The sequence below is a fragment of the Amaranthus tricolor genome, chromosome 5, assembly GCF_026212465.1.
Source record: "Amaranthus tricolor cultivar Red isolate AtriRed21 chromosome 5, ASM2621246v1, whole genome shotgun sequence".
NCBI lineage: Eukaryota > Viridiplantae > Streptophyta > Magnoliopsida > Caryophyllales > Amaranthaceae > Amaranthus > Amaranthus tricolor.
Genome location: NC_080051.1, coordinates 24049837 through 24077160, shown reverse-complemented (window position 1 = coordinate 24077160; position 27324 = coordinate 24049837). Strand labels below are relative to the sequence as shown.

The window sequence follows — 27324 nt, the reverse complement described above, 5'->3', positions numbered from 1 at the left end:
AAAGTGCCCAAATCATCTCCCCATTTGAAAAGTTTTGGGTGTTTTGACAATTACTTTTTTTAGTTTTTTTTACCTTTTGACTTTTAGTTTTTTGTGGTTTAAAATAATTTTTGATCAATGACTTTTGAGTCAAAGTAAAAAAAGTTAATTGTAGAAGTTTTTTTTTTTTTTTAATTTTTAACTTTTTATCTATTTTTTTTCTAGTCAACAATCAATATTTAATACTTATTTTGTCTTAATTTATTTGTAATGTTTGCTTTTTTACGGAGTTTAATGCACTAATTTAATTCTTAATATCTGTATAATAAAAAATTTTAAAAATTTGATATTAATAATATTTGCAATGAGACGAATCAAATAAGATTTCACTTGACTATATTTTAACTTATACATTAAAAACTAATTACAAATTAAGAGTGATGAATAAATAGTATCATTTTTACTAATGTTGCAACTAATTTGAAACAGAAGAAGTATTTAGCAAATACTTCAATAACAGCTAGCTTAAATATATAACTTATCTACAAATAATTTCAACCAACAGTTCCAACCAATAACTATTTATCAAATAGACTTTTTCGGCCAATAACTAAGTAGCAAAAAGTTGGTAGAAGAAAAAAAAAATAATTACATTTAAAATACAAAAATAAAAACAGGTAATTAAAATTGGGGTAGTGCAAAGTACAAGAATGACATCCCTTATTAAGATCTGTTTCTTGAATGTCAGTATTGTCAGTAGATCTTTGGCTCATGTATATTTAGAAGGTTGGTATTTGGTAGGCTCATAGCTGGTCCACAGTTAAACGAACTAAGGTATAATGTGGGCTAATTATTTAAACTGTCTAATGTCTATGTTTTAGAATCATCCAATTACTATGCTTCTCTGATATACTTATTCTTATACATCCTCCTCGGTTGTGTGAGGTAGAAAATATGTAAACATGTAAAATATACAAATGTTGTGTTGCATTCATTTCAATTAAGTCTGATATGCGTATAGATTTGGTGGATAATAAATGAATATAACTAACGAATACGAAAAGTCTTATCTGTTATGAGTAGTGGGTAGTTGTTTGATAGAAGCTCTTACTAGCTCATATCCACCCATCAACCCATATCTATCGCCTGCCCTACTCGTCCCCTCATATCCAAGTATCTTAACATCACTTGCTTGCCACTAATACTAGTTATTAGATGCTAGTTCAGTGATTTATAATTGTATTTGATGAAAGGATCTCAAAAACATCCAACGATTAAAAGCATATCTAACATTAGTTTAGAGCATGTTTTTCCTCTTTATTTTATCATTCCAATTTCCATTATAGCCTTCCATGAATTAAATTAGCTAAGCTTTCCCTCATTTCACTCAATACCTACAAATTTATTGAGAACACTAAACTCGTAATAGATGTTGTAAAATCAAGTAGATAACATATAAAATCTCATTAAATGACTCTAAAATGCAGCATAAATGGCTACAAAGGTAATGTAAATATGTCATGTATTAGTCACTCACCAAGTCAAGTGGCCTAAGTAGTGAAATAACAACAAAAATATGTAAATAAATGATTTATGAAAATCTATTAGGATTGCACTTATAGTAGTTAGTTTTTAACGGTTAAAATTTTTATTTGAAGTATAATATTCGACCAAAGTTAGTCGTAGGAAACTAGGAATATTGAATATATTTTTAAAAAGATAATTATAGTATCTTTTGCAATGAATTTTTTAGTCATAAATATTGTTTAATCTATCAAAGTTTGGCATCAAAGTTTTATTTTATGGAATAATATAGTGCACATAGGATTTGGTATAGGTTAGTTTCTTCTTTTACCCTGAATCTAAAGTCTAAATCGTTAGAGGTCGTATATAAGTAACCACAAACATTATTTTCACATAGCTAGAAAGATGAAAAAGAAAAAAAGTTAAAACTATTACCAACGTTAGCGACTTATATTGCCTCATCTATTAGTTTAGTTCATTCTATTGAGTTTGTTCATCATTATTTTGGACGTGATCTCATCTATAATATGTAACAACCCAACATACCGTGGACTGAGTTTATTTCCCAAGAAACTTAAATCTCACATCCAAAACTTGAGCAAAGGGGTCACCAATTTTTTAACATAGCTAAATCAGCTAATTCTCAAACCAAACATCTAACTAAAATACAAAGTAATCATAAAAGTCATTCTAAAAGTCCAATATAACCAACACAACTAAGTCTATTATACACTTATCAAAAACCTAATACAATCAACACAACTAAGTCTATTATACATTTATCAAAAACCTAATACAATCTACCACTTCTCACGTACTTAGCTCAATATAACATCCATGTACTCTAATCATCACCGCTAACCATCGTTTCTGACCGGTTTCGATCTGTAGACAATCTAAAAGTTGGAAACACAGAGAGTCAGGTTTAACTGAATGAGAAGTAACTATCAAAAACAACAAAACACAATAATCCAAATCATAGGTTTAAAAGCAACATCAGTTTCTTAAATCTATGTGCGCACAGGGAGTCTACTTGAGAGAAACATCCATAGCTCTAAGGCTATGTCATTCTCGGGTGAGGCTAGTCAATATTTGAATGACAATTCACCTTAAAATAGGGGAATAGGAGACAATGTCCCATCACTTCGTCAATGACCAGCTTGTAAGCCCGATCTATTGACCATATCAATATCAGCATAATCATTTATAACAAATTTATCTCAACAATATAAATTTCACAAATTTTAATAAAACAATTTTCAAAATTGTAGTCTGGCCAGACCCTTTTTAAAGGACTGCTACTACTCACCGACAATGTCGCTTTAAGGAGTCAAGTTTGATTTGTAACTATCAGCTAGAAGAGTTTCCTTGATGATATTGTCTCCTGAAGTACAACAAAATCACATCATCACCAAGAGCGTTCGATTCAACTAATCTAACATATAACATATAACATCTCCTCCTACAACTAAGGTTTATGACTCTTATTCTAGCGTTACAACCTCTCATGTCTAAAGATCACTTCTAAATATATTAAAGTATCTAGGGTAAACGGACAATGTTCATCACTTAGTCCAATCATATGCCACAAAGTCTTTATGATCCAAAAGTCTAGCATTATTCACACTCTCCTAAAGGTTTCTCAACACTCATTATCCTCTTTATATATTTTTATCAAACACAATTATTCATTTACCCAAAATAAATAATATACGCAAGAATCTAATGGTCCTTCAAGAATATCACATTACCCAAATAAATCTAAAAAACATCCAAAAATATTAAATTTATCCCACGCTTTCATTTGCAAGCATTTTCCTCAATAAAAGTCTATAAATCTCAATTATCCCCCTTGACTAATATTAAACAACACCAATATTAAACCTTTCTCAACAACACCCATATTCTCAATAATTTTTGTACTAATTATCCAAATCTATCAAATTCAATCCAACATCATTATTCTTTTATGTATGTTTTATTAACATAAAGATGGCCATTCAAACCCTATAATCACCCAATATTCAAAAGAATCTAATTATCTATCCAAATTATCAAGTTATTCAATATTTACCATCACCATTATCCTCTAATTAATTTCATAATTTCCACAAGAATCTAATATTTCCACAAAGACTACTTGTTACTAATCTTAATTTGGCCAAAGATAACTAAAACAAGTATAATAACGAATCTTGGTATAATATCTTGGTCTTTGATTGAAGTTTCATGGATGAAAAGCAAATGGAATAAATAATAGAGAAAAAAACGAGTAAACGTATAAAATCTAAGTACATTTAAAAGGGTTGAATAGATAAAGTTTTTCCCTTAATGCAAGGAGGAGGTTCTGTTTTGGATGAATATTGGCACAAAAGAAATGTCTGCCTCGAATCTCAGCCCGAAATTTCAGAAACTTCGCCACATTATTCGTGTGTTAGGGTACAAGAGAAGGGAAAAGATTAAGCAAGAAGAATAGGAAAGTGTAGTTCGAACCCTAGATATCCACCACCACTTGCAGCCGTGGGTTTCTCTTCGTTCGAAATATCACAATGTTTGATGTGTTTGGTGTTAAAGCCCTCAACAATGGCGGATTAGGGTAAGTTTCGAAATAGAGACTCAATGGGGGGGGGGGGGGGGGGGGGGGGGTTGTGTGAGAATTCAGAGGAAGAGGGAGAATAATATTGAGAAGTTTCGAAGCCTTGAATGAAAACAACCATTTTCGATTCTTGAAGCTCACGACTTGGTTTTGAAAAGGGCAAATGTTGAAGATGGTGAATAGTGTTAAGAAAGTTGAAAAAGGATCTGATTTATTTTGTTGGCTTGTTGTTTTCTTTTTTTTTTTCTTTTTTTTTATAGAGTATATTTTAAGATTCAATGATTCTCCAATTCCTTCTATATTCTAATTTTGATCCTAAGCTAATTGTTATTCTAAATAGTTATTTTAAATTTTCTATTCTAAAATATTAATTTTTCAAATGTTACGTAATATCCCACCAAAATCTACTATATTTTAAATTTTATCCGTTTTCAAAAGTTTATTCACTTTACTTTTAGACAATTTTTAAAAGCCTAGCTCAAAGCTCAGTATCTTTAAAAATGTTCTATAAAAAATTATCAAAATTATATACATCGACATACATCTATTAAGATTTTACCTGAACATATTTTTACTCTTGTATAACTATGAAAAATTATATATTTAAATTTCCATCTTCTGAAATAGAAATTTTTTTTAATGAACTTTTAAAGACAAATAGGAGTACATTAAAACCTATAAGTATTCAACTATAGTACATAATACATGATCTCACCAACATTTTTCCTATTAATATTCCCATTCATCCAATTTTATAATTTTTTTATGTCATCTTTCTAAGAAACAATCTCGAAAACATAAAGGAGTAATAGAGTATTAGTGATTCTTATAGTTGTTATGTATTTTATGTCAAGTTAAAATCAAATTTTATATTTATATTAATTTTTATTTTCATATTGTAAATTTATTTTTAAAGTGACACCGAATATGTTTTGATTTTGAACAATGGTGATATGAGATAATAATTTTGCACTTGCCTCTAAATCTAATACACACGCCCTTGGTATTAAAAATACCTCAAGCACAACCAAGTTCCAGTGCCAATTCCGGAGTCCACACTTGACAGTTGACACTTGAGAGCAGCAAAGGGAAAGACGAAGATGTCTCTGAAACGATTTTTCCAACCGATACAGAAAGATGGTTCTTCCAAGAAACCTGCTCTCTCAACCAATTCATACGATGACGATGGTGGAACACAATCTGAAACTAATGAGCCCTTAAAATTCATGACTTGGAACGCTAACAGTTTGCTTCTTCGTGCCAAGAATAATTGGCCCGAATTTTCTAAACTTGTTACTTCTTTTGATCCTGATATTATTGCTATCCAGGTATTTTTCTGTTAACCCTTCATATGAGTTTGAGCATTTTTTGGTTTGTTAATTTGCTTAATTTATCATTTTTAGTTCATAATTTATGGTTTAGTTGTATTTTTGATATGTGGGTAGTTAAATTTTAGGGTTAATTTCTGGTTTTATTTGGGTTATTTATAATACTATAATATGCATTGTCTTTTTTGTTATAGCAAAGTTGTTTTGTTCATTTATATTGCTGGTTGCTTAGTGTATAGGAATAGGAGGTTTTAGGGTTTCTTTTAGAATATTAGAAGAAGATATTAATATTATGTGTTGTTTAAATCTGGGTAACTAAAGGAGGCAATAACCCTAGAACATTATGTTCTACAATTTCTGGCTGTAAGAGTAAATTGTCACTTTTGTTGTTTTCCCTGGCATTGTCATTTGAGGAATGTTTTGATTGTTTGATTAATCTCCGATCAGAGTTCAACAAGGGAAACTTTAACAAAAATGAATATGGACTTAAACTGGAAAAAGGATGTTTTGATGGTAGTAAATGCATCCCAGATGAGGAGGTTGTGTCTCTCCTTATTGCGACAACCTTCCTTGTGGTGGTCATTCTGCAGCATCTAATCTGCTGCATAAGTTCTTGAATGTAGGTTTTTTATGCCCACTCTTCATGGGGATGCGTGTGACTTTGTGAAAGCCTGTGATAGATGTCAAAGAGTTGAGAATCTCACCGAAAGAAATTACTAACTCTTTGACATCTATCACAAGCCTTCACAAGGTCACGCGCAACCCATGAAGAGTGGCCAGAAAAAACTTCATTCAAGAACTTTTACTACGGTTTTAGATGGTACAGAATGATTACCACAAGGAAGGTTGTGTTAGTGAGTAAGGAAAAACTCAACCTCATCATCTGGGATGCATCTCCTAATCATATAATCTCATGGAAAAGGAGAGGATCATCCTAGAAGTATTGTTTGATGTCATAGAGGAATTTATTCTTCTCATATGGAATAAGATTATGAGGGATGGTTCTACTTGCAAGGTATTTGACAATATCAGCATACGAGGGGTCACTTGAAAGAGTGAGGATAGAAAACTTGTCATTGGGAATGAATCATCAATGGGAAGGTCTTTTTGAGAGGATTCCAATGTTAATCTTGAGAGATGATCAACGACCACATGTTTAGCTCTTTTTCATCTTTAATCTCAAGATCAAATTCTTGGAGAAGCAAAATCTACCTTATTAGTCTAGGCTTTGCATCCTTTTTGCCCAACAAGTATCTCGGTGCCGAGTAGTCACTGTGGACAATCACTTTTGATCCTATCAGGTAGGACGTTTTCCATAGCGAACACAACAACTAGCAGCTCAATCTTCGTGGTTGCATAGTTGATGAGAGCTCGATTTAATGTCTTACGGCTTCTAGCATAGTAGATTGCATGGAGCTTTCCATCCTTCTTTTGTCCCAACACCGTGTAGTCACTAGCGTCACACATGAGCTCAAAAGGTAAGCTCTGATCAGACTGTTGGATGGCTAATTCTATCTCATCATTTTCCATCTCCCATGTAGTTTAGGAAGCTAATTCTTAATGGTTTCAATCTTAAAGTAGTGATCCATTAAGCTAGGGTAAATAAGAGCCTGAAGATAAAATTCTACCTTATCATTTGCAACCTCTAATGACTTCCATCCAGTAACTTTCTTTCAGCTAGCTTCGGTCGAATCCTCAAGGATCTCGCTCGAGACTCCATAGTCTCGGTCTACACTAGCATAGTCTCGGTCGAGACTCTATAAAATCTCTCCAATGGCTTCCAAAATGGCTTTAAAATCTCTCATGCACATCCATAGACCTTCAGAGGTCGTGTTACATTGCTAAGTTGTCCCATTGAAGCTTGGTGGACTCAAGAAAGTTCAGAGTGATCAAACATCTAGCTTTAAACATCGAAAATAGACCACAAATGAACAAATTGGCACAAATGAGAATAAGTACCTATGCCCAGCTGATTCCCATCACTTCCATCCTCTACTCATACCGAAAATGCTCATAGTTACCAATAAAAGGACAATAATAAGTTTAAAAATCCACACTTAATGAAGAAGAGTTATGTTATCCTTGAAATTTCTACATATTTGAAATTGCTATCTATTGGTAGGTATTTGAAATTTCTAAACTTATAACTTCTTGTAATAGATAGCTAAATATATCAATATCAATATCCTGCACTGAAAATTTTAAATTCTTTCTAGAACATCTACTTTTAAACCGACAAAGAGAAATACTTCTAAATTTAGGGTAAATTGAGCTTGGTTGGCTATTAGGACCAGTTAAAATTGGCATTTTAGACATATATGATGGATACTCAATTTTGGAATTTTACTACCTTCCCTCGTCATCTTCTATTTGAAGTTTCCATCGCCTAAATGTCTCTGGATTTTAGTATACTTTTAGAGTGTTTGGTTTTATTAATTGGTTGGACAATGGTAAGAAAACTTGGATATATATAATGATACATTTGGCTCAATGATGGTAGGAAGTAAGGATGCCTGCTGCTGGTTCGAAGGGCGCACCAAAAAACCAAGGAGAGCTAAAAGATGATACAAATGCTTCACGCGAAGAAAAGCAGGTAAAAGTTTTCTCTACATAGCTGCTTTATATTATATATAAAATAAAGGTATAATAACATGCTTAGACATGTGAGTGTGGTAGGGCTTATAGGCTAAGACGGGTCATATACAAGCGATCTTCAGTTGAGAGGTATTTATGTGTTGTTGTAAATAGCTTGTAAAATATGTACAAGTAATTCTATTTGTGAAACATGGGTGCTATGATCTAGCTTCTATACAAGTGGGGTAAAAAAAGTCAAAGTCAAAGCTAACTCTAAAGTCAATATTGTATAAATTAAAGTAAACAACAACAACCTAACAAAGGTATATGTTGATGAATTAATCCTTAACGGACCTTCTTTATGGCCCATTCAACGACCCCCTTAAGTTAGTTTTTATTAATTAAATTCTTATTTGGCCCCTGTAATTTTTTAAAAATATTCAACCAATTCACAATGATTGCTCAAGATCCGCCATTGAAATTAACATAATTATTATCGATAAGGTTTTATCTTGCATAATTATGTTTTCGGCTACAATTTTAAACAGTTATTTATATTTTTTTATTGAGAATCCTGTCTTGTCTTAGTAGGAACTTGGAACAAGTACCACTTTCCCGATTCCCACCTAGTTCTCCTCCTCCCATAGCTTAGTGTCTAATCAAAAAAAAATTTAAATATTTTTTGAAAATTTTATATTATTCGTCAACTTTTGAAAATCAAGCGGGGTCAATTGACCCTATGCCATTGAACCTCCCTCCAAAGCCGTATTTTAAATTTTTAGGGTCCTTATATTGTAAGATATAATTCATCTACAAGTGAACGCAAATTTATTTATTATTATTTTGAAACACAAATAGCCAACTTCTTTTGTTTATTGGGCTATAAATTTCTCGTTGATGAAGGTAAATTTACATACTACATGCTTAATTTCTCACATAATTAATTTTTTTTTAATGGTGTCAATGCCAATATTAATATTTGCGATGTTTTTATTGAAATAATATTAACACATTCATACAATTTCATAGAAATGGAACCCTTTTGTGGTGTGGAACGCTTTGCACATGTTCATTGACATCTGTAATCATTTGGATAAAAACCAAAAGGAAAGAAATAAACAAATGTGGATTTTGAGTTTTGAGTTTCTAAATCATTCCAGTTGAATTGAGCTGTACATTTGAGATACCAATTGTAACAATGATGTAGGTCTAAAAATCAGGATGGTTGCTCCTTTTTCCTGTGTCTTAGTGCTTTTGTGAATCACCCAGGTAGTGATGCGTGCCCTCTCAAGTCCTCCATTTGGGAATTATCGTGTATGGTGGTCTCTTGCAGATTCTAAGTATGCGGGAACAGCATTGCTTGTGAAGAAGTGCTTCAAGCCAAAGAAGATCTCGTTCTCTCTTGACACTGCAGGTTTCTCTTGAATTTCAGATACTAGTCTATTTACTTCACTCTTACTTATTGATGTATTCATTCATAATTATATGTTTTATCACCTTGCTTTCTGGTTTTTTTCATATTGTTTTGCTGGATTACAATGCATGATGTTATCATAGCATTTCTATCAATTGTGTTATCCATCACATATCGAAGAAATACAAAAAGAGTAATGTGTGGGAGATATGCTGATTATTGAGATGTATTAGTGTGATGTCCACTTAAGAATCAAGATCGCTATCTCTTACTTGGCAGACAACTTTAGCATTTTTGAGCATCAATTCGACCATGTATCTATGCATATAGTTTGTTTGAATATATGAAATAAGTGTGAGGCTTAGTGTACACTTTGGTTTTAAAGGCTTCACCGTAAGAGGAAGTTGGTTATTGTAGTGAGTTTCTTCGAATAGCCCGGACTAGTATATATGGTCAAGCTTATAGTCATGAGATACTAATCTTTTAGGCGTTCATGCTGGGTCTTTCTTTTTTCCGATTCTTTTGTGTTCTTGGTTGTATCATGAACTCCTGATACATGTCTTGCTTCTTTTGTAATCTTTTCTTGTTTAAGTTTCTTATCTTGATCTTATTAGGTTGCGGTATATCCTTTGTTGAAGATAGTATTGCTATCATTTATGCTTGATGTATTAGCTTTACAAAACTGATCCCAAAATATGTATGGATTAACCCTTTTAGTATCTTTCAACCTACAAATCTCCTTTTAGATGCAGCTAAGGGTCTATTTATCTATGAAAGAACCATCATAGACATATGCCTTTTTTCAGTTTTACACAGCTTCATTGCTAATCCTTATCTAGATTTCTTAGGGCAAGTAATTGCCTTTTCATCTTTATTTGCGATGTTTTATGTGCGCTTGAAAGTTTGTAAGCATTGTGAGTTAATTAGTATCGTAGGTTTGCCCATCCAATTAACATTGTAATGAGATTGAAATAGGTTGGTTATCATGAACTCCTTTCGCAATTCTTTAAAAGCCATTTGCCTGATTTTGTCCTAGGTGGCACATTCATGCTATTAACCGACATGAAATGTCTTTACTCGATAGTCATTAACACAATTTATTGTAAGTACTTTTTTTATTTAAATCTTGCTGTTTCAGTTTTTTAAGGTGTATATCATTGTATAAGACTACAAGCACTCTACGTCCCATTTTCAATTCATTTTCTAGAATATAGTTTTAACTTACACTATAGACTAAACTGCCATGGGTGATATTTAAATGTAAACTGACTAATGTTCACTTTAATTGTAAGCTTATTAATACAATGATATAGTTTTTTTAAATTACTCAAAGTAACTTGTAAAACTTCTCCTCAGTATATGTTCATAGAATGATAGAAGTCACTGAAGATAATACCTACTGACTTTTAGATTCAAATCCCTCAAAACTGACATCAAGAGATTATTGTTTGAATAGTTATTTGCGTTGCATAGTTTGTCTGCATTGAATTCTTTATGCTGACTTTTTCCAATTTTTTGACATAGCAAGAGCTCAGAAATTTATTGCTATTACATTATTCAGAAATCAGATACTGTGCTATTTTTTTCTTCTTTGTGACTTTAGTTGATTTGCTCTTATAATGGTGCTTGTAGTGAAAAAGCATGAACCTGATGGCCGTTTGATATTAGCTGAATTTGATTCATTGCGCTTTTTGAATACATATGTGCCTAACAATGGCTGGAAAGAGGAGGAATCCTCGTTTGTAAGGAGACGAAAATGGGATAAGAAGATGCTAGAACTTGTTCTGCAGTTATCTGATAAGCCACTTATCTGGTCTGGTGATTTAAATGTGAGGTAGGTTTATACTAACATTTGTTCATATTCATATGCACTCAAGCTGCAGTTTTATTCTTGTGGTAAATTTTCACCATACATATCTTCAGCACTCGAAGCCTGCTTTAGTTTTCTCTTACCTCTCTCTGTTGCAAACTTGCAAACTTTAATACTCATCTAATCACATTAACATACCCTTAGTTACCCAAGTGTGCTTTAGGAGCTACCTGACATGGATAGGCAGAATGGTGTTAGAAGTAGGCAACTTTATCTGCTTAATATGCAGTTATGGCCTTCTAGGCTAAAATAGTATTACCAACGAAATGTCTCGTCTAAAAATATTTTTACATTCTGTTACCCATGATTTCTGCAGTCATGAAGACATTGATGTAAGTCATCCAGAATTCTTTGCTTCAGCAAAAATGAATGGGTATATTCCTCCAAATAAAGAGGTGATCATACACTTTAAAGTTTAAAGCATGTATGCTTAAAGCTGTGACATTATTTACATAAATTTGTTCCAGATGACACTGTGGCTCATGGCTCTACTTGAACTCTTTACTGTGTTTAAGTGTGCCTAACCTGGATTTTATATTGGACTTTGGCAGGATTGCGGGCAACCTGGGTTTACTATATCTGAAAGGAAACGGTTTGGTGCCATCATGAAAGAGTAAGTTGTGTCAGTAGATTTGTAATTATTGGTCCTATCTATGAGTTTGATATAGAGAAAATATTGATTATGTGTTTTTGTATGATATTTAGTTATCATTAAATTCGCAATAATGTGAAAGCCTCAATCTAAATAGATCGGATTCATCATTCTGCTATATATTCTGTACAGTGGCTGAAAAAATGAAAATCTGGCTAAGATGGCAAGAAGAGATAAAAGTGCTTTTGGGATTTATTTTATATTGTTGCATGCAGATTCATCCTGTGCAGAAAGATTTGGCTGTTTTTATTCTGACCAATCAAATAGTTTTTTATAGTTTGCGCAGTTGAAGAATTGATACAAATTTGATTATGTCCATCCCTCCCTTCAAAAAATTTTTCTGAAATACCTCACCAGATGCTGTGGGTTGATTATTGACTTAGAAATGGTATTTTGGATACTTTTTTTATGAAGCCATCATGATGGATTGGACATTTTAAGTGGACTATGGTGCCATTCGTAGAAGCTGAACTAACCATTTTGCAAAATCTTATTAAATATATCTTGTTTGATGTGTTTTGCTAATGATATGATTCATTCATGATCTGTTGAGTACGTCATGAATTCGAAATTGAGCCTGTTTCTCATCATTAATGCATGAGCCCTACTGTTTTTTAGCTGCTGGCTTCCAGAATTAGCTTCCTCAAGTGTGGAGTTAATGATTAATTGTGATCTCTGATCAAAATGATTTTGAAGTATGTTTGTCGTGCTTTAGGGGAAACCTAATAGATGCCTACAGATTTCTACACACGGAGAAGGATATGGAGTGCGGCTTCTCATGGTCAGGAAACCCGGTTGGAAAGTAAGAGGACTCGTATTGTTTAGGCTTCAACTGAATTTAGTTATAAGATACAAATGTTTCCGTCTCTAAATTGCAGTACACCTGAATTACTGTATGCCTGTTGCTTTAGCATCTCTGAGCAGATGTTGATAATTTAATGCAGGTATCGAGGTAAAAGGATGAGGATAGATTACTTTTTAGTGTCGGAAAAGCTCAAGGACCGAATAGTCTCCTGCAAGATGCACGGGCATGGCATTGAGTTGGAAGGTACATTTGCTTTTGAACCTTACATTAATACCATTTTGCGTAATAATACCCAACTTTGGAGATTGAAATCTTAAAAAAAAAAATCCCAATTTATTTCATACATTAGAGAAGTCATATAAGTACTTTCTCTCTTTTTTGTTTTGTCATTTTGACTTTTAAAGTCAGTTTAAATACTTAATCCATTAGTCCTTGACAGGAAGAGTATTATAACTATTATTTATAATAGTTCATATGACCTCAATTATATTGCTCCTCTACCTTTTGGCTTCCTTTTTTGTTTTTTTGTTTATCACTTAAAAATCTTTTCATGTTTCGTCTATGAAATTCTCTAGTATACATTTCTACCATCTATCATCTTTTGGTCTCATTTATCAATATAACACTAATTTTATTCACCTTTTAACCCATATTATTCCTTCTCTTCTCTCAAGGTTATCCTATATGGCTGTGACATTACAGTCATATTAGCGTTATTAGTTTATGTTGCTTACCTTTACTAACAAAAAAGGATGGAGATAATACTATAAAAACCAACATTAATTGGTTTGATTTTGAGTATACTTTCAAAAAGTATTTTTTTCTAATCTTAAGTAAACATAAGTATAAGAATCAAATTTGTCCTTAAACTTAAAGACCTCAAAAAATGGAATGAGATAAACAAAATTGAATGAAGATAGAGTGGCTTCAATGGGGTATCTAAACTTGATTTCTTTAAGAGAGAGAAATTTACCAATGGAGGATCATCAATTTTGGAATTCTTGAATGGGTTACAATTTATATCCTTAACATGAGAGGAAATTTAACTATATATGTTGAAGAAAATTTGAAGATTAACTAGTGACATGATCAAGAAGTGGTTTAGTTGGAGTTTCACCATTGGAGATTTGAGTCTCACCCAAATGAAGATCAATATAAGTTTCACCATTAATGATTTGAGTGTCGAAACAAGTTTCCCAAATAAGGAGCGATATAATTTCCTTTAGTGGAGATAAAATTCTCATAATAAGGCAACTTAGACTTGAGAAAATTTTAAAAGAGGAAAAGTGATACTAAGAAAACTAAGGTACTTCGAGTTGGTTGCAAAGGAGAAGAAATGGTCTTTATGTGATGGAGAACGGGGTTGTCGGGGAAATATTTACACTAGGGATGGTGGGGAAATATTACCCCTCCCCCTTCTCATTGTTTCCCATCCTTCCATTCCCTTCATTTCCTTCAATCCACAAAACACGAGCCTCCTTACGTTCTCTATTATTGGGTTTTGCAAAAGTGATTGTAACTCCGACTTATGTTCTTAATTTTCAGGTTTCTGCGGAAGCGATCATTGCCCGGTGTCTCTTGAGCTTGCACCAAGTTCAACTAGTCCAAATCTGGATGAAGCTCCTAATTGACATTCTGAGATATATAATGCCTTATTTGATGCAGATTGAGAAGTACAGTTCAAGGAAGTAGTGCTACTATTTTTAACTGGAAAGTCGGTTCAGTGATTTTCTAATTTTTGAACCCATATTCATCTTCCGGTGTTTGTATTAGTCATTAACATTTCATATAGAATTAGTTCTCTCATCTGAGCTAACCCATTGCTGGAGTACTCTTTCACTCTATGTTGCCCAATAGTTTTCGAGCGGAATATTAAGTTGATGATAATTTGCTATTTTCTATCTATCTATCTATTTGTACTACTAATAATAATAATAATAATAATAATTAATAATAATAATAATAACAATAATAATAATAATAATAATAATAATAATAATAATTATTATTATTATTATTATTATTATTATTATTATTATTATTATTATTAATTAATATATTAAATGAGAAACCAACAACTAGGGTTTAGCCGTATTTGGGGCCTATAATAAAAGAATGAAAAGATAAATTATTATACTTGTGTCATTATGAACATTTTGATAAATAGCTACTCTTGGAAGAGATCGTCTCTCAAAGAGACGACTTTAAAACAAGAAGTTATATTTTTATTTTCTTTTTAATTTGTATTAATTAGGTTATTTAGTCAATATATCTAATGCGTATCTTGTTTCTCACAATAATTTGTGATAAAAATATTTAATAAATTTTTATTATAAAAAAATTATATGCAATTAAAGATGGAAGGCGCAAATGACTAAATGAGCGGTAATGAATGCATGCAAAATCAGATGGGGAAGGTGGAGGATGTAATAGTAAATTAGTTCACGTATGACGTATCTCTATTCAATGTGCCTCATTTTTCATTTTATTCATTTTTAATAAATTTAATTTATTTTTATTTTTATATATAATTTCTTATTTTTATTTCTCTAATTTTTTAAATCCTACTATTTTAACATACTATATCCAATTATTTAAATTTTCGTTTCAAAATCAAATAAAATTAAATAGTTGAAAAACTGAAGTAATAAATTTACCAATAATGACCTACCCACACACCCACACCACTGCAATATAAATGGGTCACCTCCCTCATTTATTTCATCAACAAGTCTAGAAGAACTATTATTTTGGCTCACAATTTGCATTTAAAAATCCACACATGAGAATTCGTTTCTATATCAATGAGTAAATGTATTTTTCTAAATAGTACGGATTTGATTTTTCATATAATCTTGTCTTTCTCTACTTTTTTAAAAAAGTAATGAATTTGATTCTCGTCTAATTTTATCTTTTTCCTTAATCTATCATATAATTAAAAAATTCAAACTCTTAGCATTGAAGAATTGATAATGGGTTATACTACGGAGTAAAAATTAACAAATTTTTTAAAATATGTGCAATTTCAAAAATTATGATATATTTCTTACATATTTGTATTTTAACACCTAACATATACTGTGTAATTTATTAATAACTTGATTTTTTAGGATCTGTACAGTCGAACATATTAAACATGCTCACAACCTTCGCCGTTAAAATGAGAAAATTATACTTTTTTTTTCAAATAATTGAGCAATAAATGATTCAAGAGTTAACCATATTAGTCCAAGTGAAGCACTAGGCCTATAAATCCTCCCAAAACACTCCAAAATCTCTTCAACTTTTAACCAAAAAACACCCAAATCATCCTAAAAATAACCTTATTTATGTAAAAAAAAAATGATCTTAAATTTATCTTCTTACAACACTCTCCTAACACTAATAACACTCCTCCTTTTTCTCCTCTCATCAACACAATCTTTTGCTTCCACAACACCAACCAAAAAACCATTCTCCAAAATCATAGCATTTGGTGATTCCTACACTGATACAGGCAACACAGTATCAGCAACAGGGCCTTCAGGATTCAACTATGTATCAAATTCCCCTTATGGCATGACATTCTTCCACCACCCCACAAACCGTTACTCGGATGGGCGACTTGTGATCGACTTTGTCGCTCAGTTTCTGTCGCTTCCATTCATTCCGCCTTATCGGTCAGGTAGCCGAGCATCCAATGGTGTAAACTTTGCTGTAGCAGGGTCTACGGCGATCGAGTACAGGTTCTTTGTGAAGAACAATCTGAGCCTGGATATTACTCCTCAGTCAATTGGGACTCAATTGGGTTGGTTTAATAAGTACTTGGAAAAACAAGGGTGTAATGAGAAGAGAAAGTGTGATGCATTGTTTGATGATGCATTGTTTTGGGTTGGTGAGATTGGTGCAAATGATTATGCTTACATTGCTGAGAGTGGGTTAAGTCATAGTGTTATTCAGAACTTAGCCATTAAAAGAGTTTCTCATTTTCTTGAGGTAAGTCATTAAAGAAGACTAAAACACTATTTTGTATAAAACGTCATTGTTCGGTAAAGTATTAATTTAACGTTTAATGGTGCAGTTAGTTATTTTCAGTTGGATATAACTTGTACTATACAACTACACTAATTAGGAGTAGTTAGCAGATACAATTGTACTATTATCCGAGATATTTAAAAAATAATAATAAATAAAAACATAAAATAAAATAAAAATATATGAAAATAAATAATTAATAATGTAAAATTTAGAAACTTTAAACAAAATAATAAATTTTTTAAGAAAATTATACGTTCAAAATTTTAAAAAAAAAAAGAGAAACAAATTAGGTTTAAATAAAATAAATAAATAAAATAAAATAAGTTAAAAAAACGAACCAAAAAATTTAGGAGAAAAAATAATTGAGTTTAGAAAAAAACTCATTTACACTGTCTTAAAAAAAATTCAAAATTAAACTTCCTTCCCCCACTTCCTAAAATAACTCCTCATTTAACTCCATTATTCTTCCTATTTTTCCCTCTAATTCTAACTAACATTATTCCTTTATTATAAATTAAGCAATTTATTCTTTAAATTATTTCATCGTATTAGTTTTCTTTCCTCTCCTTCTTATCAATTTCTTTTTCACCTTGATATTATTTTTCAATTTTTAGACATTTTCTATCTACAAATTACAAACAACAATTATACTTTAAACGTCAAGTTCGTAAATGAAAGTTGATAGGAGCGTAAATTTATAATAATTCTCAATGTCCATCCAATTAGGACTATCCTGTTAGTATTATGTGCTAAGTGATAATTAATGTGTTTAAATAGGATGCATGATTTTATATGATATTATTTTGTATGATGTTGTGTTTTATATATTCTCCAATTATATTTACTATTATTTTTGTCAAACTTTGAATTTATAATTATTATTTCGATAAAATTTATATTATTATTTTGATAAAGAAATTAGATGCAGTTTAATTTGAAAGAGAGATATTTATAATATTAGTATTTTGATGAAAGTTATATTGTTATTTTAATAATGATTTTAAATGCGATTGAATTTAAAGGAGAAATATTTATAATATTAATTCCTATTGTCACCAATTGATATTAGAATGGTGATTTGGAAAATGAGATTTCAGTTAGATATTCCTGAGATATATATTTATTGGGAAAATTTATGATCATAAAATAAAATGTATAATGTATGTTTGATTATATGTTTGTGTGCTCGTGACTAATTATTAAAATACATTAAATCACGTAAAGTGTAACACGAGGAAATGAAGCTCTTATATTTGTTGTGATCCAAGGGTGATGAACAGGTTACCCTGTTTGGTTAGTATAGCTGCCGACAGATTATTATTTCTGCTACTTGATACAATATTTGGTCTTCCTTCTATTTGTTGTGATCCAAGTAGAGGGGGTGTGCACTAACCTGAGACCACTCTGCTGGCCTTGATGAATTATTTGGGGTAACGACCTCTTGATGAAATAGATATAAGGGTAAAGCCTTGTCTACTGGCATTCTCGTTCCCTCAAACTAATAATTGGATATATGCGTTGTTATCATTAAATATCAAATTAATTAATTGGTTTATGTGATATTATATTGCTTTCACAAAATGATTTTTGACTTGGCTATATATATTATTTTCTACAATTATTTTCACCTCCATTGTAATTTATTTTCTTAAAGTATTATTTTCAAACTTAATTGTTTTACGGGATGGAGTTGAAATTACTCAATTTCCTGACTTTGGGAGTTTTTTTTTTTGTTTTTCTTGCATTCTTATTTTGCAGGTTATTAATCACGTGGGGTTCATAGAGTGAGGTTCACCTAGAAATTAGTTTTTATTAGTAATCATGTCCCAGTTTAAATATCACTTTCAGTTGGAAAATTTATTTAGTTGTTAAATTGTATAAAATTATTTTATAGTTGTTTAGCCTTACATTTATTCCTTATCAGGAATAGATGTGGCAGTAACGCTTCCATAATTAGCTTTAGTTCATGTATATTTTTCCTTAAAAATCCTTTTTAAAATTGAACCTAATCATGGGGGTGTTACAACTTTGGCACTTACAAAGTAGAAGTAAGCCTATATTAGATGAGGATAGCTAAATGTTGAACTGTTTGGCAACGAACATAGCCCGAAAAAAAAATGAGAATAGCTAGGTATTTAGTTTCTCTGTTTGGCACCAAACAGTTCGAAAATGAACGAGCGTTTTTCGTTTTTGTTTGGTTCGATTAGATCTTTATCGGATTCCCAGACAGCGCTGAGATCTCGCTTCTGGGATTCGTTACATTTTGGCAATTTATTCTAGTGTCAGTAAAACTAAAAGACAGTAGAAAATTGAGAGCTAAGTCACAGACAGTCCACACAGAACTAAATCTAACATTTACTTCTGTATCAGTAATTCAAGTATACTGTCCACAAGACCATAACAACCAACTGCCAGATTTAATAAAGTCAAAAATGTTGCCAAACTTTCACCATTTCCTGGTCCCTTTTGCTCATGGTTGAGTGGGCCAGGCTTGGTTAGGTGCAAGTGTCTAACCCTCACGGGTGAGAATCTAGTCCCGCACCTATCTAGGTCACGGCGCCGAATCATTTGATTAAAAACTATTATTATTGAATTGTGTAACATATAACACAAAAGAAGTAATTCAGTTGGTTTAATACACATGCAGAGATAAGTGTTCAGCCCACTTTATACTAGTATCCTGAATTCACCGCTTCGTATCGATATGCAGGCAATACTCATGAAAGGTGCAAAATATGTCGTCGTACAAGGCTTACCGCCTACAGGATGCCTAACACTAGCACTGTATCTATCTCCATCAGATGATCGAGACGAAATAGGCTGTGTCCGAAGCGTCAACAACCTTAACCACAACCACAACGCTCTCCTCCAAGCCAAAATACAAGACCTAAGGAAACAGTTTCCTAAGGCGTTTATTGTCTATGCTGATTACTACAACGCATACATCAACATATTGAAGAGCCCAAGCAAGTACGGGTTCAAGGAGGTCTTCAAGACGTGTTGTGGGACCGGAGGTGATCCTTACAACTACGAATTCTTCTCTGCATGTGGATCCCCAAGTTCAAGCCCGTGCTCATACCCATCTCAGTACGTTATTTGGGACGGGGTTCACTTGACAGAGGCAATGAATAAGGCGTTGTCTGGGTTGCTCCTTCAAGGTGGATACTCTCACCCTTCTTTTCAGGAGTTGCTCAACAGAAAGAGGACTCAATTGTGAGCTTTGCATCCTCATTCACTAGATTTTTGTGAGTGTAAAGTATCTGATCATTTGTAATAATTTGAAAATTATGAATCATACATGCGACATATCAGGTGACTTGTAATTGTTTGAAAACTATGGATCATAAGCTAACTTCTACCCGCATCGGGCATATGTTTCACGAATTTGAATACAAAGCATAGCACAAATTGTTGTATAAGACGGTCTCACCGAGAGATGTGTCTCATACACAAATTAAATAGCCCATCTCATACAGATAATGAGAATATAGGCTCCTTGTTTGAGATCATCTCATCGAGAGAGGGTCTCTCACAAGAGTAGCTCAAGCCAGAGTACTCTATTTGGAAACGGTTATAGGAACCAAGTAAACCCCACGTCTTACATAATCACATAGCATGATACTTCTAAATGATTTTGACAAAAATATCACTTTTACATGTAGTTTCTAACAATTTTTTCTTCGAAAAAGCGTAAAATGAATTCCTAGAATCAAACCCCTAATCCCATGTCTTATATCAACAGCCCCTCCCTTCTCTCCTTCGTCCCTTTCTTCCTCCTTATCCTCGTATTTCTCTCTCTCCTTTGTCTCTGTAACACCCCGGTCCTTCGGACCGCTGGTGACTACTCTTGGAAACTGTAGACTAACCCCACAAACCAACACAAGTCTTTCTAGCGCACTTTGGCCGCACGACCCGAAAAAACTTCCCAGAAGGTTACCCATCCTAAGATTACTCTCCACCAAGCACGCTTAACTGTAGAGTTCATAGAAAATAGGCTCCCTATAAAAGAAGATGCACCTTGTTAGCATGAGTACTCTATCAATCCTTTTTCAAGCTAAATCTAGGTTATTACAGTCTCGCTCTTCCTCCTTCATCCCCTCCCACCTCTTTCCCTTATTGCTTCAATCTTCTTTGTGTCTCCTTTATTGCTCACATCAATTTTTTGCTAATCCAACGTCAAACTTCTTCAGATATTACTAACATGTTCAATTATTCATTCCTTATTCATATCCGTCTACTTGAGTCCTTGTTCATACCAGAAATCAATTTGTCATATAATTTTGAGCCAATTTTGAACCAGTGTTGTACAACTTTAAGTCGGGCAGGTTCCGGTTTTGTTCACGTCCGATCCACATTTTGGCCACCTCTAAGTTAGAGTCAGTCACATGGGTTTAAGCCTCAAGACAAGTCTGGGTAAACACTATAACAAGTCTGTTTCTAACCATCAAGCCAGATCAAGTCCACCCATTTGTTATTCCTATCCTTTCAAGGTAAACCCACATACCCAACCAATCAGCCAAGTAAAAGACAACAGTTTACGGTTCACATGAAAATCGGAACACGCTCAGGAAAATAACAATCGAACTCTATTTAGAAGAATGCAAGTATAACTTCATAAGATAAACTTCCACCTTGAGGCCGAATTTCCAGCAGGGAAAAAAAGGATATATGCATTATGCAGACCGTCAGTTGATGTATACCGGGCCATATACATTATTCTACATTTTTTGAGAATCACCTTAACAATACGTTATTTACAATTATCGGGATTACATGTTATTTCAGCACATGTACAATGTGATTCAGTTTTAGCACCGTTATATCAAGTACTCGTAATACATTAAAAAGAGAGCATCAGGAACATCTTTTGGCAGACTGTTTATATACAGATACAAGCGCAATATATCCTCTTTCATTACTGTCGTTCGATCTACCACATCAGTGCCACAGGTGAGAACCCAGAGGTCCCCTGACTGGACTCGTTTTATACTGCCCCGGCAAAATGGACAGGATTCTGACCTCAAATTCCTGTTATTTTGCAAGAAATTCAGGATTCGAATATCTAAGATAATAAAACTCTCTTCATCCCTATACAATAGATGACATTTGGGATGGGTGATAAATTTTGAGAAGTTGAGTTGAAATACCTTAGCTATTCCACACAATTTTGAAAATTTTTGTCTCGCCACTCTAGTCTTTCCTTTTGATTCTTTTTTAAAAGCATTCTTTAAGGGTTATATAGAAAAGTACAAAGATTTCATAAAAAATTGATAACGTCAGTCAGTCGCAATGTTGCGGAAGCGGTACATCGCGGTGTTTTGACTCATTTTGTGGTCATTGCTATGAGAATTTTTAACTTGAAAAAAAATTCAATCTATCATAGTAATATAAGTTTTCTAGAACATATATTTAATTAGAAACTAACAACTTGTCTTTTAAAACCTAATACACTTTTAAAATAATAATGGCTAATATGGTAGATTAACAGCTTATAAAGGCCTCATTATTCCATGATTGAAAATCACCAGTTACGTAATGGAGTTTTGCGGTTCAATAAGCTCAAAATCCATTATAAGGCGGTCATTACGTAACGTAAGGGCCTCATTTTTATTCCATGATCAAGGGTCAATCAGAAATACCATTTTCTTTTTATAAAAGTAGGATAACCAACCCCTCAACCTTACCTAGGTGGAACTGTGGGAGCCACTTTAAGGCATTGGGATAATGAAGTGTTATTGTATCCTTTTAGTCTAAGACAGCCTATATTTAGTCGCTTGCTATTTAAGGATGAAGGAATTACTCTTCATTATCATCAAACTACAATTTTCAAAGGTAAAATATGCTACAAATCAACTTACCAGTCCCGGTAGCAGTTGATGCACATTGAATGACAGCAATTTGGCAGAACCATTTTGGTACAGGGTTCCAAGCAGATTCCACATTCATCTTCTCTCTCAATATCAATGTCCTTTCTACTCTCATGAGCAATTTTCCTGACAGCAAGCTCTGAACTGTCACTCAAATTAGCACAATCATCTAGCTCAGACATATTCCCATGGAGTCGCTGAAGATAGGGTAAAATAATAGCTGCAGATACATTAAGAGTATAATATTAGAGAAAAAATATGACTACTTACGAATAATTCGAAAGATGTATATATCTAACATTGACAAGCAACATGTTTATTTTGAGAAATCAATAAACAGCGATGTCTTTCGATCGCTGAATCAAGCAAGCACGGACAAAGGTGGTCCAAAAAGCAATGGCATCTACCCATTAAAAGGCATTAGACTTGAGCATATGTTTATCTTCTAATCACATCAAATGACACCAAATTATAGGTCAGAACAATCTCAACTACAGTGACAGTCAGCCACTTGGCTATAACTTGCAAGGATGTCTCCTGAAGAAGGCACATATCTTACATGAATGGAAAAAGATGAGGAGTTCCTCAAGAAAACATACATATGGGACTACTAAAGTTCCCAACAGAAGTTCCTAGTGCTCCTGCTATGATCGAAATCTAATGTAGCCACATCATCACCATCATAGCAGCAAAATCATAATTTTGAAACCACTATTTATCCATGCATATAGATTATAGACCTTTCAAAATTGTAAGAAGAGTGTGTCTCAGGTCAGATCATTTGGGTTGGGTCAACTTTGGCTTGGGTCATTTTGGGGTCAAATCATTTTCGGTTTCAATTGGTTTTGGTCGACTTGAAGAAATTTCCCATAAAAAGGACCAATATAGCGTTTTTAAGGTTCCAACAAAGAAATAGAAACTCAAAATAAAAAATTTGTCTAGTAAATGTAGTGCGTTAAAACCAGAAAATGATGACAAGGAACTAAAAAGGCTGCCAAAATTTTGGGTTTAGCCAAGTTTTACCAGTTTTTTCAAGTGTGATCATTTTTTGTCACGATTTATAACCCACTAGTTTCCGGACGAATCAAAAATTGATGTGTACATGCCAGTAATCACCGGCTTCATCTAACATTTGCTAATTTATTACACAACCAGCTTGCTCGCTTTTGACACTCCAACTCCTAGCATTTCTTATCATACTTGTGTTGGAAACTCAGGAAAAAATGTGTAGTTCCAAGCCTCATGCATGAGAAATCAAGCCCAAGATGTCACTTAGACCACTCTACACATGCTAAATTGCAAGAATGGGCACCTTTCTGGGCAAAGGTATGTAAAGTGGTTAGGCAACCAATAAAAATGTCTCTTAGCCTTCATTCTCATGTTCATTAACAGGATATCTTTCTATAACCCCCCCCCCCCCCTCCCCCCCACACACACACACACAAAATCTAGTATGATCCACTATCAGTGCTCGGATTATATTTAAAATGCTACTATTTTTTGTCTTAGTTTTATTGCTCCATAACCTAAATCCAGCAAACATGGATGTAGAAGACATAAAAAGTGGAGTGAGGTACAAGGCCATGCTAAAATAACTATTGTGAAGACTAGAAGGTGTGATAATGGCGCTTACGATAAGGCATGAGAATGACTTTCAGTTTTGTACCTATGAAACCTCAAAATAATATTTACGCTCAAATCTCCATTTTGTACCTACTAAACCTTTAATGTTTAACCAACTCTCTCTCTCAAGTCTCAACCCTATGATGAATCCTAATAGTTGCGTGGTAACTTAAGTAGGAAGAGGTAGCCTCCATTTCGGGCTTGAGAGCATTATAACATTCAATAGCTCTAACAACGACCAGATTACCAGGAGGAGGGAGGAAGCAGTGAAAAGGGACTAGAAATATTGACCAGATTACCAGATTAAAGTATAAGGGTATAAAAGTGAAGATTAACCATTAAAATACATACAACAGATGATAAAACTAAAATATCTTCAAGTCTATCCCAGTAATAGAAATATTGACTTTCCAGAAGCATAAACTGTAATATTCAGAAATTTTTGTTATTATATCTCAAAAATTAGAAGGGGAGCCTTATGTGATCGAAAAAAGATCACGGGTTCTAGTCCTAGAAACAATCTTTTGCAAAAACATAGGGTAAGGTTTGCCTCCATTATACACTTGTGATGGGATCCTTCCCCGAACCCTCGTCTGCTTTGTGCACCGCTGCCCTTTTCAATGTCTCAAAAGTTACAACAATACTACCCTTTTCAATTTCTCACAAGTTACAACAATTTTAAGCAAGTGCTTTCACAAAAATATATTTTCAGAACAAAACGCAACTAAAAGGTATGCTCATATTGAAGTTTAAAAAAACAAATAATTTCACGTATACAAATAGGGTACATATTTGAAGAAACAAAAATTTATAAGCACAAACATTCATTCACATACCATAGAATTCCTTTAATGTTGCTCTCCTCCCAAAAGAGGACATATCCGGTCTACCATCTCCATTTACCTGTAAGCGATGAAAATATATCAATCAAGGCAACACGACCACTTTATAATTATATTCTCTCATATGTCCCTAAAGCACAAATGGGCAATACATATACATCCAAGCAGAAGAAACTAACCTTATATATGACTACATAGAAGAGATTTAAGCAGCTTGGAAGTAGACATGTACATGAACAATTTATCCAATGGAGCAAGTAAAGGATAAGGGGTGCCAAGTCATTGTGAACTAATTTCATCTGAAGACAATTGCCACTTTTGTTTCTGGGAATAGAAGCAGCCCTGGATAGACAGAAAGACATGGTCAAGGTGTCACACGATGGAGAGCCATCACAATTTACAAATAACTAAACACATAAAGAAATCTTACATCAGTAACCAATTTCTTTCCTTTGAATACTTTCAAAGCCATAGAATCGAGACGACTGTAGACTGAGAAAGAACAAAATCAAAACTCTCCCTTACAAAATGCTACCAGAGAAAAACCCATGACCCACCTATTCTAGAACTATGATCAAACCTTAAGAGATCAATTAACATGAAGTTCAATGTGAAAATCCTATTAGCTGAGTAGCTCAATATTTAATCCAAAATTTTGAAGTATCAAACTTTAAGAGAACACTCACGGCCCCTTTGGTTAGTGTTATAACAAAATCTAAAGGTTTAGAAATTTATCAATATGTAAGCCAAAATCTAAAGTTAATCCACCAACCTACTAATATATGGTATAACAAAACTCCAAATTCTATAAAAGCAACTACAGCAACTTCATTTTACCAAGCCAAGAACTTCCTATTTGCAGGAGGTTACCAAAGAGTATAAATTTTTTTCAATTCAGTAAAAAGGAAAAGTGAGACAAAAAATACTTTTTTTTTTGATTAGTATGAAATACGCAAATGAAAATTTTCGAGCTAGAATCTTTCATTCTTATTTGAAAGGGTAATCAAAATCAAAGAAATACATGACATAATTCTTTCAAAATTTCTCATCTTTAAAGGGATTATCACAAAAAAAAAATCCATGATATGACACCATAGATGAAGTCCAACTTATATCTAAATAATCACAAATAAGACTAATAAACCAATCATCAAATAACCAACAATTTCTTCGCAATAACATATTATTATAAAAAAAAAGTAAAAAAACCCAGAAACTAATTTAGCAACATAAGAAAACTGACAATAGAAATTGAACAAACAAACCCCAAAAATAAACAAAAATATAATGGGCAAAAGATTGAAACTTTACAGCATATTAGCATGTTGAATATCAGCTTCAATAGCTTTAAGAGATTCTTGGCAAGTAGAAGACTTTATTAGTTGATAACTCAACATTGATTAAAAACAAAAAATCCAATTTCTCACTCTATTTATTCACTGTGATTAACTGATCAAGGGATAAGAGCTGTCTGTTAGAGAAATTAAAAGCAACCCAGAAAAGTATTGGTGCTAAAGTTGTCAAAATGATAATGGAAATTGATGGGTTTTTCAAGAAAGTTGAGGAAAGTAAGGGAAGAGAAGAGAAAATGAAGTTTCTTGGTTTGGTGTTTGCTGAGTCAGCCTGACAACCTGGTCCTTTGACAACAATGAAACCTAATCTGCTCAGTGCTCATTCTCAAAATTGAATTTTGGTCGTTTAGGCAACACATTTTTGTCGTACAAATTTTGGGTAGTAATTAATTGACTCCGTAATCCTTTTTATTTTATTGTCATCCCTATTTTATTGAAATGATGAAAATATTTTTGGATTTAAAATTTGTGTAACATACCTTACTCTCACTCAATAATACTTTTATTACTCACGGCCCGTTTGGTCGATGATAATGAAGTAATTGAATGAAATGCTGTAATGGCAATAGTAATGAAGGAATGGATATGAGAATTGGTAATGAAGATTCTTTTGTTTGGTGGGCATCACTAAAGAATGGTAATAGAAGATAATATTCCATTGATTGCATTTAGTTGTTAGTAATAAAAAAATGGTATTGACTCTTAGTTTTATTATTGTATATTTGTATCTAAAAGCATTATTGTATCTAAATTATTCTATCTAATGATTATTTTTTTAATAATAATTTTTTTTGGATAATTACAAACATTACCTTTTTTTTCTTCATTATTTTTTTCTTCAGCTCGAAACAACATTATCTTATTTTACTACCATAGTAATA

At 32.8% G+C, this 27324-nt stretch overlaps 3 protein-coding genes across 5 annotated transcripts; 2 read left to right on the top strand and 1 right to left on the bottom strand.

The window, feature by feature from the left end:
* The first annotated feature begins 5043 nt into the window (after window positions 1-5043).
* On the top strand, window positions 5044-14661 carry LOC130812960 (DNA-(apurinic or apyrimidinic site) endonuclease). Of its 2 annotated transcripts, none has more exons than XM_057678620.1 (9): window positions 5044-5427; window positions 7928-8020; window positions 9271-9415; window positions 11048-11249; window positions 11602-11680; window positions 11837-11898; window positions 12677-12739; window positions 12882-12985; window positions 14288-14661. In XM_057678620.1, exons 1-9 carry the CDS (start codon window positions 5200-5202, stop codon window positions 14371-14373), a joined length of 1062 nt encoding a protein of 353 aa, XP_057534603.1. In that variant the 5' UTR covers window positions 5044-5199; the 3' UTR covers window positions 14374-14661. The 2 variants fall into 2 exon arrangements, with proteins under 2 accessions (XP_057534603.1, XP_057534602.1); XM_057678619.1 differs by having other exon boundaries at window positions 5045-5427; window positions 12653-12739; window positions 14288-14660.
* A 1254-nt stretch (window positions 14662-15915) lies between these two features.
* Window positions 15916-20139, top strand: LOC130812797 (GDSL esterase/lipase At3g48460). The gene is made up of 2 exons (XM_057678404.1): window positions 15916-16717; window positions 19470-20139. The coding sequence occupies exons 1-2, from the start codon at window positions 16085-16087 to the stop codon at window positions 19974-19976; spliced, it is 1140 nt and encodes a 379-aa protein (XP_057534387.1). The 5' UTR covers window positions 15916-16084; the 3' UTR covers window positions 19977-20139.
* Window positions 20140-21402: 1263 nt separating this feature from the next.
* On the bottom strand, window positions 21403-26795 carry LOC130812798 (E3 ubiquitin-protein ligase AIRP2-like). Of its 2 annotated transcripts, XM_057678406.1 has the most exons (6): window positions 26403-26747; window positions 25522-25583; window positions 25271-25433; window positions 25086-25152; window positions 22618-22846; window positions 21403-21787 (listed from the first exon to the last, which is right to left on the bottom strand). In XM_057678406.1, coding segments are annotated over exons 2-6 (672 nt in total). In that variant the 5' UTR covers window positions 25524-25583; window positions 26403-26747; the 3' UTR covers window positions 21403-21576. The 2 variants fall into 2 exon arrangements, with proteins under 2 accessions (XP_057534389.1, XP_057534388.1); XM_057678405.1 differs by lacking the exon at window positions 25522-25583 and having other exon boundaries at window positions 26403-26795.
* Between the last annotated feature and the right edge of the window lie 529 nt (window positions 26796-27324).